This window comes from Colossoma macropomum, unplaced genomic scaffold (assembly GCF_904425465.1).
Source record: "Colossoma macropomum unplaced genomic scaffold, Colossoma_macropomum, whole genome shotgun sequence".
In the NCBI taxonomy this organism is placed as follows: domain Eukaryota; kingdom Metazoa; phylum Chordata; class Actinopteri; order Characiformes; family Serrasalmidae; genus Colossoma; species Colossoma macropomum.
Window position 1 is genome coordinate 31,490,976 of NW_023494809.1, and position 14,359 is coordinate 31,505,334.

The 14,359-nt window shown below is 42.6% G+C and overlaps 1 protein-coding gene across 1 annotated transcript in view; it reads left to right on the top strand.

The window, feature by feature from the left end:
• LOC118799000 (myosin VIIA and Rab interacting protein) overlaps positions 1 to 14,359 on the top strand; it is a 258,885-nt gene that overhangs the window by 27,830 nt on the left and 216,696 nt on the right. The window contains exon 2 of the mRNA XM_036558667.1: positions 408 to 613. Coding sequence (XP_036414560.1) covers positions 504 to 613 — 110 coding nt within the window. The 5' untranslated portion in view covers positions 408 to 503. The remainder of the gene's footprint in view (positions 1 to 407; positions 614 to 14,359) is intronic.

Here is a 14,359-nt window from a genome sequence, read left to right on the forward strand (position 1 = left end):
CTAAAATAATCTGCTTTCTTTCTTAAATCATGACTATTACAAAAACTGCAGCTGTGCTTTTCCAGCTGATAAAAGCAGCTCAGAAACTTTCTCCCACTGTCCCAAGACAGATCAGTGAAATGTTCCACTGTTTGCCGAGTGTTTGTCATGATCAGACCATAAGTGATAGTTTAAAACCACAGTTAACCCCCCAGGAGCAAAATCATGATTTGACATTTATCGCGATACGTATCGATATCGAACGATATGAGTTTTGTTTATCGTGATAACGTTTTTGGCCATATCGCCCAGCTCTACTAGAAGATGAACATTTAAATCCTTCATTTCGTTTTTGGTTTCTATGTTTCTGTTTCTGGCTTTAAAGCACACCGTAAATAAGTAAATGAACATTTTGTTGTTTTCTCCAGGGAGCTCCCTCTCCTGCGATCTGGTCTCTCATACCTGGCAACTGACTCACTGATCTTTTGGTGACCATCCTTGACCGTAATCATTGACCTGCAGTAATGGGGCGGAAGCTGGACCTGTCTGGACTGACCGACGACGAGGCGGAGCATGTGCTCAGAGTGGTGCAGAGAGACATGAAGCTCCGCAAGAAGGAGGAGGAGCGACTGAGGTAAGTGCACTTTGACTTGCTTTCACTCTGGCTGTTTATTCCGGAAGACCAGAGTGAATCTACAGTACCAGGCAAAAGTTTGGACACACCTACTCAGAGAATCTTACGCGTATTAAAATAATATGATAGTGAAGACATCAAAACAGTGCCGGAACACACACGGAACAGACTCAGAAAGAAGGTCCGGCTCGATGTTTAGATCTCAAATGATCTCAAAATCAACATCATACTGATGAAGATGTGATGATAATAGTAGATAATTCACCCACATCCTCAGAGACGCTCCTTCACCAAGTTTACACTGAGCTCTCTTTGAATTCTCTTTTGGCGCACTTGAAAAAGTCACACTGATTCGCTTGAGGGGGGTCCGAAGCACAACTAACATTATACAATGTTCCTTTGCACATTGCACGCAATCACACATTCCCACCAGAGGGGTCTCCAAATCCCCAAATCCTACAGTGTTGTGTTAAAGAACCATTGAGATCAAAATGTCTTAAGATTGAGGAAAACATACATTGAATCAGAACGTGTCCAGACTACTGACTTATGATGTCGTCTGTCGCTCAGTGGTGGAGAAATGCACACTTTGTCATTTTGTTCATGTTTTTATGGCTGCAAATTGTGGTCTTATGAAGCCTCCTTTATTCAAGACAAGCTAGGAAAGGAGATGCTTTGTGGCACAAGACTCTCTCCCTCCTCCTTTCTGCCTGTTAGGCTGCATTATTCAAGTGCTTCTCTTTGTTTTGTTGTCCCTTGTCTTTTTTGACGCTTTCAGCAACTCTTAACAATCCCAGTCTGCTCCACTGAGAATAACTAATCACCGGGCTGTCAGGGTGATGTACGAGGGTTCTGTTCTGTTCTGCTGTTCTGTATCTTCAGTGCCTACTGCACCGGCGCATCATGTACGTTGAGCGCATTGTGGCTTTCCCCAGTGGGAGTCCATCCCACTTTTAAAGTAGGACGAGTCGGGGCAGTTCTTTCTGTGGTTTGGAATCACATTGGGTCTGACTGTTGTAGACTGTATTAGAGCTCAGGTCAGAGCAATAGCCACCTTATGACCAGCTTTGACCCTTAAATGCGTGAGTGTTTGACCCGTTTGTTAGATATTATTGGGTCACTAATGACCTGAATGTACAAAGTGCCATGGTGTTGTACGTTTTTCAAAAAGGTTTATAAAAAAGGTTGATTTTATTGGGGAAATTTGGGAAAATCCATATTTAAGTTTGTATCCTGTCAAATTTTTTCACTCAAAAATGTACAACATAAATAAAAGCAACTAATCTAGTTATTTGTAATAACTAAACTAAAATATTTACACTGATTATGTTCAAAAGTGGAAATATCTTGTTAAAAGGGGGATTAACCCCCCCCCCCATAACAATGCTAATTTGTCACCACTTTATTATATCAAGGCTATGAACAAAGGGTTGAAAAGCCACCTCTATACATCTCAGTACAGAGCATCATCAGTCAGAGCTTTTTCTCATGAAAAATATTGTTTCTCCTCCCTCTGTTGGTGACATGTATTACCCAGAGGCCTCAGTGTTGTCTCTCTGTGGCATCATGCTCATCTCACTGTTGGCCTGTTTGGTCAGAAGCTTTACCCTCTGTTTGATGACTCAGTGCTTCTGTCAGACCCCCCCAACCCCCCTGTCCAGCCTCTCGTCTCTCAGCATGTGACCTCTGAGCCAAGTTGGAGCTCAAATGGACAGTCAAAAGCTCCATGTGGGTCTCACCATGACCGCAAAGCTGAAATTTTGTCAGATGTTTTCTGTAGAGAGCAGGAGGTAATGTAGTTTGTGAACTGTTAAAAGGGAGGAAACTGGCTGTGAGGAACGAATAAGCGCGCAGCCACATTTTGCCATGAAGTATAACTGGTGTAAAAGGCTATTAAACTGCATCAGTTCATAAATCAAGTATAATCAGTTATAACAATGTGCTTTGAGTGTGAATTGAGTTATTTTTAAAACACATTTCACTATTATATAAAAAGTTACTCCAGCTACATTTATATATTTAGTGTTTTTATATCATTATATAAAGCGGTCACACATCCCTCAGGTCATATTCTCTGACTCAAAGAATTCTCTGGGAGATTACGTGACTCTGACTTCATGGACTTCATTCCAGGTCACATGACTTTTAATACATTTCACCTGTTTCCATTTACCGTGTGATTTTTGTAGTTGGTATATAAAGCCGGTCTTTAGGTATTGCATGTACATGTCGGAGCTTTAGGTTCTCCACTCAGAGCCTGAGTGTTATTCTTTTGCATGTATTTTTCCTGTATATATAATCTGATTCTCTGTATTTTTGACTTTACCTGTATTTCTTGCCTGATTGGACTGGTTCACCTGGATTACCTGTTAGGATTCTGTTTGCCAACGCTCAGCTCTGGTCCTGACCCATGCCTGTTACCTGACTATGTCTGTAGATGATCCTCTTTTCCAGTAAAGCCTTAGTCAAGTACCTTGACCACAAGCGTGTGACTCATAACAGGCCACCCAGCCTGTCCGGTAACAAAAGCACTAAGATTTCATGTTGTCAGTTATCAGATATTTTAATGTCTGATCGACAGTACCAATGATTTTCCGGACAACAGAGGTCAAAACCAGAGGTCCCCTGACAATCAGTCTGTCCGATTTTTCCTGTGGATGAAGTTTTATACAGAACTGTATTAAAGGTGTGGAATACAGGGAGTCCTGGGGTGTCTGGGACCTTCAAATTAACTTCCTGGACCCTCTGAATGCCTCAGTCAATTCCAGAGGGGTCCCTGAAAAACTTTTATGCTGATTGTTAGCAAAAATAGATGCTCAATTAAAGATTCAGTGAAGCTGATTGTTTATCTGCTTCGCCCACAATCAGCTTCTGTCTTTGATATTCTTAACTAACTAGAGCTGCAGCACTGCTCTGCCTCAGGGTGGCGCTGTAGCAGACTGTTCACCCAGGTGGTCTTTCATAGTCTAGAAACTGTGATTCTGTAGACCTCAAACTCTCATTTCTCAAACCAAAGACAAAAGAGATGTGGAGGACGGCAATTAATGTTTTAATGCATCGACGCTGATATAGTGAGTTAGAGAGTGAGTTAGCAGCCCACCGGTGCTGAGTAGTGAGCCAACACGGGACCCCCGGAAACACACAAACTATGATCTTAGTTCATGACCTCATCCTCCAGGCTTGAAGAGCCAATCAGACATCTGCGAAAGCCGACATCTCCGTGTTACGCTGAAATGCTACTCCATCTCTCAGCTGGTGCTGATCAAACAGCTGGTTCCTTTGAACAGCATAAGGGGAGACACACACACACACACACACACACACACACACACACACACACACACACACACACACACACAGCTGAGTGGACCGATATGTCTCAGAACCGACAGAGGGCCTCATTAAGGAAGTGAAAGCTGTGTCGTTGTCTGTCTGAATTTGCCGATTGTCACAGCAAATCTGTTCACACAGGACGAGCTGCTCGTTCAGCGCCGACAAAGGGTTCAGATGGAAATGAAGCCAGAGAGGATGAGATCCTCCCTCATTTGACTCGAGCACTGCTGACATTTACAGTCAGTCTCTGTTCATCATTTTCCTCTACCTTCCCTCCTCTATTTCACTTCAGTTTAAGACCCCCCCCCCAACACACACACACACACACACACACACCTTTCTCTCTGTCTTGCAAAATATGGTTTGGAGACTGAACTCAGTGTCTTTCTAGCCTATTTACTTTCCTACCTATCTCTCCACTACTTCTCTCTCTCTCGCTCTCTCTCTCTCTCTGTTCTCTCTTGCGCGCTCTCTCTCTCTCTCTCTCTCTCTCTCTCTCTCTCTCTCTCTCTCTCTCTCTCTCTCTCTCTCTCTCTGTTCTCTCTTGCTCTCTCTCTCTCTCCTCTCTCTCTCTCTCTCTGTTCTATCTTGCTCTCTCTCTCTCTCTCTCTCTCTCTCTCTCTCTTCTTCTTCTTCTTCTTCTTCTTCTTCTTCTTCTTCTCCTTTCTTTCTTTCTTTCTTTCTCTCTCTCTCTCTCTCTCTCTCTCTCTCTCTCTCTCTCTCTCTCTCTCTCTCTCTGTTCTCTCTCTCTGTTCTCTCTTGCTCTCTCTCCTCTCTCTCTCTGTCTCTCAGCTCCATCTATTTCTCCTTTTCTTTCCTGCATCGATTGGCTGCAGTGCGATCGATCGCTTTGCTTGTGTTTTAAACAGAAGGGCTTTGGTTCTGCCGGGTCACTCATTTCTGCAATCCGGTTCAGTTTGGTTCAGGCGGAGCTCAGCTCAGCAGGGGGAGATACTCAGTCCAGCAGAAAGGCCTGTGTGCTGCTTTAACCCTGCTGGCCGCTGCCCCACAATGCACTGCACTAGCTGATCAGTCTGGACTTGTTTGGTGTCTGAAGTTTCCTTCTTTAGTTTTACACTAAAGCTACGAGGCTAATGTAGCTAATAGTTTATTGAATAGTTTATAGTTTACTGAAAACTGTCATACAGTGTCTGAAGCCGCATAAGCAAATCTATGAGATTTAACAGCTCAGAATAGTTTGAGGTGAGTATGTGATGATTTAGGTGTGCAACTTCCATCACTTGTTAGCTACATTAGCTCCAAAACTAAAGACGAAGGTCTAATCTGACTGTAAAATAAGCACATGCACATTTCACCAACAGTTCTGTTATTCATTTATTCACTTCATGTTTGGTGCGTCTGTACAGTCAAGCTCATGTCGTAGTGGTTCGAGTGTGTAAATTTGAGCGTTAATTTAATTCCATGAAAAAAAATATGATTTGTGGCTAACTAACCCAAACTATTATCAATATCATCTATAATCCCAATAAAAAAAAGTAAAAAAAAAAATAGAAATAACACAAACATAAAAAATAAAAAAATATACATAACATAAAATAATAAATAATAAATAAAACAAAAACAAAAACACTAATACAAAATCTGTGCATATGGCAGTGCAGTCAGTAGTGGATGTACTTATTTTACTTGCACATTAGTGTAAACAAACGCTGCAACTGTTCCGTGTTCTATAAAAACATGTTAGTGTGCTTTTGGCTATAGCGTTATACTACTGACTCCGCCCACAAAATAATACAAAACACATCTAGAGTCGCACGCTGCAATAATACAACGTTTAAATCTGTTATTGTAGTAAAATAATCTACAGTCAGATCTTTCAAACTAAGATGTTGTGTTTGTTTCGTGTGTTAATCTCTCCAGGCATTATAATTTTAACAGTCTAGATTTGGTCAGTAGGGGGAGCAACGCACTCACTGCTTAACCTTAGACTCATGAGCTCAGCCATTGGCTCACGAGATGCTGAGTGTTGTTCTGTTGGCTCCCTGCAGAAACCTCTGCATAAATAAGGGTGAGCTTCATTTTAAAAATATGTAAATGAGAAGCTGGTGGGCCGGCGCTTGATTTCACGCACTGAAGCCGAGTGCGGTCAGATCTCTGCTCGCTTGCAAGACTACAAAATTTTTCCGAATTGCACACAGAGCAGTTTGTCATTAAAGACGGTCAAATTTGGATTCTTTTTATGCATTTTGATGTGAAGTTGTAAACAGCCATGTGTTATACAGAAACAGAATGCAAGCAGCGTGGATTGAGGGGTCATAGGGTCATGTGGAAGGTGAGGGTCGCTTGTTAAGTATTGAGTTTTGAGTCATCAGGGGCAGATTCAAAGGGTCAGCTCTTTCAGCTCATGAATTAAAATTTTTAAACGGATTGTTAAAATAGTGCATTGGATGGTCTGAATTAATTCAGCTGACCCCCACCTGGCAACCCTGCAACAAACATCAGCAATGAAAAACTGTGAAATTGAGGGTCAGACAGACACGGCTGGAGTTTTTCATGGTAAATGTCCATGAAAGGCAGGACAAGAACAAAGTAACAGACAGACAGACAGATGGATCTTTGTGTTGGCACGTGCTGGGGCAGGGTGCTTCACCCTTACACCGGAAAAGTTCTTTGGCAGGTGACCTGTCCTCCCCAAAATGCATTCTTTCATGACCTTTTGTTGGGCGGGTTTTATAAAACGTTGGCAGAAATCCCTTTTAAATATGCGACATTGTAGTGAACTTTGACTTTGTACATAACACTGAGTTTCCAGTTTAAAATGTGCTGCTGTAGCTTACAAAACTAGGCGTGATGGAAAAGATGACATCATACTGCATCATTACACAACAGAAAACTGAACCCGTCTTAACATTTGTGATCTTTCTCACACAAATCAAATATCGTTTGAAATGAATAATGCACTAATAAAGCAATAATACATTTTGCCGTTTTGACAGTCATTGTAATTTTAACACTAAGAAGTTTGGTCAGTAGGGGGAGCAGTGCACTCACCACTGAACCTCAAAGTCCGCCTACGCGCTCAGCCATTGGCTCACGAGATGCTAAATGTTGTTTTATTGGCTCCCTGCAGAAACTGCCGCATAAATTAGGGCGTGCTTCACCTGAATGACATGTAAATGAGATGCTGTTAGGCCGGCGCTTGATTTCACGCACCGAAGCTGACTGTGGTCAGATCATCACTCACTGAGTTGTGCTCCGTTAGGGGAAATGAGTCAGTTGTCTGTTAATTGTTCCAGTGTGACCCAAAAACAAACAAACAAATGAGTTTCAGTAAAACACGGAAACTGGACATTGTGAGACGTGGAGTGAGCTTTTATCGACTGAGTCTAAATGCGCTATTGAGATTGTGTGTGTATGTGTGTGTATGTGTGTGTATGTGTGTATATGTGTGTGTATATATATATATATATATATATATATATATATATATATATATATATATATATATATATATATATATATATATATATATATATATAGAACCTTTTTGAAAAGGGTTCTATATAGCACCAAAAAATCGTCCTTCTATTGCTATGTTGAGCTTACACTCTTTCTGAACCATGAACACTCAAAGAAAGGGTTCTTTGCATGGTGAAAGGGTTCTTCAGATTGATTAAGAATGCGTTGTATATGCTTCTATATAGAAGGTTCTAAAAAAGCACCAAAAAGGGTTCTTCTATTTATTGCAGCTTGACATCATAACAATAGCAGAGCCTTTTTGGTGCTGAAATGCCTTTTCCAAAATGTTCTATATAGAACCACATACAACACATTCTTAATCAGTCTCAAGAACCATTTTACCATGCAAAAAACCTTTTAATCATGCGAAGGGTTCTTTGAGTGTTCATGGTTCTATATAGAACCATTGTCTTTAGTAAGAACCCTTGAAGAACCGTGGTTTTTAAGAGCGTAGTGTATGGAGTTGCTGTGTGGTTGATTAGACATATTGCCCCCATTGTTTAGGAGAAGGGGAGGTGATTCTTCTTCATCTGCCACCGTAGATCCTTTCAGAGACTTCTGTTTGCTGCTGCTTTGCTTTGGTGTCAGTGTTTCTCCCTCGGTCCATTTGTCTCGTCCTCGTTTGCTTGTGTTCTCGTTGGGCCTCACTGTGTGGGAGGAGAACCAGCACAGAGCGAATTCCCCGACGACTGGGCAACGTCCTGCTAGCGCTCAGGTAAACACCGGCCTCAGTCTCGCTGTGTTTACAGACACATCCCGTGAATTCCAGTGTCGTTATAAATCCCCGTGTGTTTTGGAAATCCGCGCAGATGCACGTCGTAAAGTTGACGGATCCCGAAAACGAGCACGTCTTTAGGACTCTTGTGTAAATATGAGCAGATGGTGAGCATGTATGTGTGTTTCTGACTCCGCTGGGATTCTCCTCTCTCGAAGCCTGAGTGGCATTTGCTGTTTCTCTTTATAAAATCAATAAGTGGCTGCTGCGGAGGAATAACGTATCCCACAAATCCCTCATCACCTAATTTACGATTCTCAGATGGCGCGTTAAACATTTTGTCTCGGTTTTCCCGGCTTGCTCAGATGGAGGGGGGAGGGGGGGGGGCTTAATTGATATTACCTTCTGTGCCATAAATATTCATCTGATCTGTCAGGAAAAAATGTAAATAGGCTCCAGTCAGATTTAACATTCAGGAATTATTTATGAAACCAGAATTTTAAAACGTGTTCCTCAGAAATGCCTCAGTCGACGCTCTCTGGGGTAAAGTGCTCTTAAAACTCCAGTCAGCAGCTTTTACTACTAAAACAAGAAAAGCTTTCAGCACCAAATCATGCGACGATTTCTGTGTGTCTCGTTATCTTCCTGGTTTGTTGGGGGTGAAATTGACTCGTTCTAAAGTTTAAAACTACAGAAAAAATATTTTTAATACTTTTTGCTGCATGAAACCTTTTCTGCTGGGCTTAATCAGTGAGATGAACATGTAAATCGCTGCTGTTGGATCAAAATCTCGTATCTCCATTATTGTTGTTTTTCAGTTATTGACATAATTTCATGATGCACAGACCAAAAGAAACGCCACAAAATGGCTTTGTAAAGTCTGGTTCCATTGACTTACATTAAAAGTAAAGTATGTTTTGTTCTTCTCCTGTAAAGTTACCATTTTGGAAATATGAAGTTTGTTCTGACAACAGCAAAATGAAAAATGATTAACGTGTTTGCAGCTACCTGCATGTTCACTGCATACATAATGTTCAGCTCAGCTTGACATTCTGTGGTTCGCGTGTGTGTATTGAACCATAGGGGGTTCAATAACATACTGGGCACATGCCAGCAGGGGGCGCCGGGTCGTCAGGGTCCTTAACGCCGCTGTAGACGTTTTATACAAACACCGGTTCCAGTTAGCGATCCATCTACTCCCCGCTGGGCTCTCGCTCTCTCAGATACCGACAGCTTTAGAGGGAGAGAACGGAAACTGTTCCTCTGAAAGCGGCTGAAGCAGCGCACTGCAAAAAATTATTTCCTGTCAAGTGAAATTATCTTAAATCTAGTCAACATATGTATGTTTTTCTTTTTGCTGTCGTCCTATTATAAGATTATTTTATTTATTTATTTATCAATGATTTTTACTTGTTTTAAGTAATTTTATTGGGTAAAATTTTCTCACTATTTCGGCAGATAATTTTATTTACTTTCAGAAACGTGCCAAAATATCTGCCAAAACAGGGAGACTAAAACTGTAAAACAAGTAAACATTTAGAAATAAGTTGAATAATCTTATATTCCTACAACCATCTCACAATGAGAAATATTAGATATTATAGACTATATTTAAGCTGATTTTGCTTGTTAAGGTATCATGTTTTTCAGTGCAGTTGAAGCAGAAGCTGCATTCAGTGTTACGTTACTCAGCAGCGGTGAAATGCTGACACACAGGTTCTTTTACTCCGAAGTTTATTCCTTTATTAATTCCGCAAATCCATTTTTCTCTGCTCATGGTCAGCTGACAAACCACTGAAACCGAGATGAGGCTGTTTATACTTCAGACTCGAACAATTAAGCTGTACATGCTCTACTCATCACTGCTTTAGTGGAAGCAGCGTCACCCTGCAACGAGAACTTCCAGCAGAAAAAATGCGGGTGTGTGAAAAGGGCCTATCACATCCTTAGCGCACAGAGGTCTTGTCGACCACACTAACAGGGTCACAATCTAAAGTCCGAGTCAATTAAAGTCCCAGATGTGTTTTCAGCTCTGACTTTGAACCAGTTTGATAGAATGACCCATCTATCTTCAGTTACCGGCAGCAAAACCCAAGTGACATCATCTCACTGAACATGGAACCACATAATGAGTGGAAATATCACATTTAATGATGTGCTTTTATGCCGTTATGAATACATGCATCTTTGATTGCGCTCAATTAGGAATCATAACGGTGCATTAGCCGCTGCCCTGCTCTTCTCGCTTGCCAGTGATGTAATGGGTATTTTTTTTCTGTCTCACTTTTAAAAAGACAGTATATTCTTCTCTTTATAGCTACACTCTCATGCTGAAGAATGCAGTGGGCAGCTCGTCTCAGGGCTGAAATCCAGCAGAAGAAGCGTTAAATGTGGAAGAGCAGGCAGGAGGTCAGCTCGCTCCACACACTTGCCCACAAATGGCCGTGGTCGAGGGGAAAATCATGGCTTACTTTTGACAGAGAAGGATGGCAATTATTTCCAAGAGCCCTGCTCACATACTCATGTTCAGGCTCTCACACTAATGGGACCCAGCAAGCCTGAAATCCTTGAGATATGAAATCAGGTGCTGTATGTGTTTTATAGAGAGGAACGTGAACCAGGCATGGGAGGGAGGTGTAATAATAGCCGTAATGTCAGATCGCTAATTGGCCTCCATTGTCTCAAAGTGCTGTTCTTCTCGTGCTCTGGCTGGAGCCGTTTTCCCACAGCGTTGGTTGAGTGCAGCGGTGCTGGGCTGAGCGTTTTTAATGTGAATCGTTAATTGTTTTGTAAGACAGGCCAGGCAGAGCTCTTAACACTGAAGTGGTGATAAAAATGATGCTCTGGGAACGAGTGAAGGTGCGAATGGTTCAGTCTGGTGTTTATTTATGGTTCCTGAACTTTCACTTCACACAGAACAGAATGCTGCCTGATCAACGGTTGTTTTGTCAGATTCTGATGCTAAAGCTGAAATTACACTAAACGACTTTAAACCTGATTTTAGGCCTGGTGCTGGCCTGGTACTGGCCTATCTGTACTGGTCCGGTGCTGGCCTGTGCTGGTCTATACTGGTCCGGTGCTGGCCTGTGCTGGTCTATACTTGTCTGGCGGTGGCCCATTTAGGTCTATACTGGTCCGGTGCTGGTCTATACTTGTCTGGCGGTGGCTCATTTAGGTCTATACTGGTCCGGTGCTGGCCTGTGCTGGTCTATACTTGTCTGGCGGTGGCCCATTTAGGTCTATACTGGTCTGGTGCTGGCCTATTATGCTAGTCTATTATGCTGGTCTATACTGGTCTGGTGCTGGCCTATTTAGGTCTGTACTGGTCTGGTGCTAGTTTCTACTGGTCTAAGCTGGTCTGGTACTGGTTTATTTTGATTTAGTGCTAGTTTATGATGGTCTGATACTGGTTTATGCTGGTCTGGTACTAGTTTATGCTAGTGCTAGTTTATGCTGGTCTGTGCTGGTCCGGTACTGGTTTCAGCAGGCAGTCCAAGGGGCCATGTTTGGAGATGGACCAGACTAGATAGTGTCTGACCACCAGCAGGAAGTCAGCTTTGGAGCAGGCCATGTGTTCCTGCATCCACTACAGCTGGTGGTTAGCCTGGACGTTGCTGCATGGCCCCTGCGGCTTCTGGTCCAGAAAGTCATCCGTTTCTCCACACAGCAGCACCGTGTCCAGCATCAGGATGGTCAGGGTGCTGTCCGTCTTTGGTCCTGCTGGTGGCTGGACACTATCCAGTCTGGCCGTCTCTGAACACGGCCCCACGGACTGCCTGCTAAAGAGACTGCGCCCCCTGCTGGTGAAGTACAAGGCTACAGCCTACTTGTGTGGCCATGACCACAACCTGCAGTACCTGTAGCAGTCCGGTATTGGCTACGTCGTGAGCGGCGCTGGGAACTTCATGGATCCAGACGATGGGCACTGCAATGACATTCCTAAAAATTCCCTCAGGTTCTTCACCAGCAAGGCCTCCACTCTGGGCGGTTTTACACACATGGAGGTAAACAAGAAGAAACTGACCATAATGTTCATCCAGGCCAGAGGAACCTCACTCTACAGGGTGTGAAGCGCCACCGCTTCTTTTCGATCTGCCGCTCACGCAACGTCACTGTACAGCTGAACGCGCTCGGAGGAAGCGCCCACCGCCAGATCTGTTACGGTTGCGCCACTCGGGAGCGGACTTCCTTTTTAAAGACTTGAGATTAGAGGCAGTGTGTAACTGTAGTGTAGACAGTGATTTCAGTGTGATTCTACTATATGGAAGTTTTAAATCTGGTTTTGAGTTGTTCTACGTTTTACTTGTTTTGAGCAATAAATGATGTTTAAAGAAATATTTAGTTTATGCTGGTCTGGTACAGGTTTATGCTAGTCTAGTGCTGGTTTATGTGGGTCTGTGCTGGTCTGGTACAGGTTTATGCTAGTCTAGTGCTGGTTTATGTGGGTCTGTGCTGGTCTGGTACAGGTTTATGCTAGTCTAGTGCTGGTTTATGTGGGTCTGTGCTGGTCTGGTACAGGTTTATGCCAGTCTAGTGCTGGTCTGGTACAGGTTTATGCTGGTCTAGTGCTGGTCTTGTACAGGTTTATGCTGGTCTGGTACAGGTTTATGCTGGTCTAGTGCTGGTCTTGTACAGGTTTATGCTGGTCTGGTACAGGTTTATGCTGGTTTCTCATTCTCTGGTTCTCATTTTGAGACTTGCAAGTTTATGAAATTATTTTATATATATATAATCTTATTTCTAGACATGTTTTACTTGTTTTGAGTCATTTTAAGTTGAATTATCTCAGTGTATTAACAGATAAATTAGCTTGTAGAAATATCTGCCAGTACAGTGAGATCACTCAAAACAAGTGAAACATGCCCATAAATAAGTTAAATAATCTTAAGTTTACAGCATCCTCAAAATGAGAAATATTAAATGTTTTAAGTGGGTTTAAGATGATTTCTCTTGACAAGATACCACTTTTTGCAGACAGAGAGCTCTGGGGAGTAAAACAGTGAGAATGTAGGTCAGAAGTGCACAGCCTTACTGTATCTGAAAGCAGTCTGTGTTATAACCCTTCATTGTTTGTTCCGAGGCTAATCATTTCTTAGGTCCTCTAATCCTGTATGCTGGATCTGAATAGGTCCCTTTATGTCTGAATGTAAAGGACTGCTATGTATGCAGTATTCCAGCTTGGCCAGCTGGCATGTGAGCTTTTTGTTCAAGTTAGTAAAAGTAGCTTTACTCACCACCAGCACTTAACCCTGCCAGCTAATCTTCCTCTCCGTGGGTGCTGAGTGCCTGGTGTCCCAGTTTGCTTTTATTATGTGGTGAATTAATATGTGGTGAGCTGAATAAACGTAGAGTGGGGAGCTGCTCGCTGGTTACAGTGTGCAAAAGGTTTAGCCAGCTTTCTTTTCTAGACCTGATTACAGTGAGGCCTACAAAGCCTCTGCTTTCGTCACACAGCTGAAAATCTCCATTTTTAGATCCACAAGAAAAGGAACGGTGCAAAAAAAGCTAAATCTATATATCGATCCCTCTCTTCTTCTGGATAAGCTGCGGCGCAGATATCTATCTTCACCCAGTCCCCGCGGTCAGCTCAGTCCAGATCAGTGAGATTTTCACGGAAGACATGAAGGATTTCCTTTACTTCTCAGAATGGCCCACTTTACCTCTGCCTTCTGCCGAAATAGAGGCTGTAATGTGAGCGTTTTACCGTCATTGTTGTTCCAGGTGATTTTGAAAGAAGCAGATTTTAGCTATCAAGTCCATTAACCATCTCAGTTTTTACTGTCTGTCTCTGTTCTGTTCTTTCGCTTCCTGTCTTCCTCTTTCTCCTCTCTTTCCTCCTCTTTTTCCTTTTTCTGCTTACACCCTTTTTTTTGAAAATATAGTTTTATCAGAACTTGTAGAGAGGAGAATTCCCACTCTCTATTGTCTTCTGGGTTTCTCAAACGCTAGAGGGCGCTCCTGAGCAAGTCCAAAATGAATGGGTTAATAGGAGCATTTGAGTAAAATCGTGGTTTATAAATGATTAAATATTATTATTATTATTATTTTTTTTTTTAATTTTTACCCGATTTTCTCCCCAATTCCACCCGCTAGTCAGGACTCCCCCAATCACACGATGCTATCAATGCTAGGAGGGCGAGGCTAACACAGGCTTCCTCCGAGACCTGTGAAGCCAACCACCGCTTCTTTTCGAGCTGCCGTTCACGCAACGTCACTGG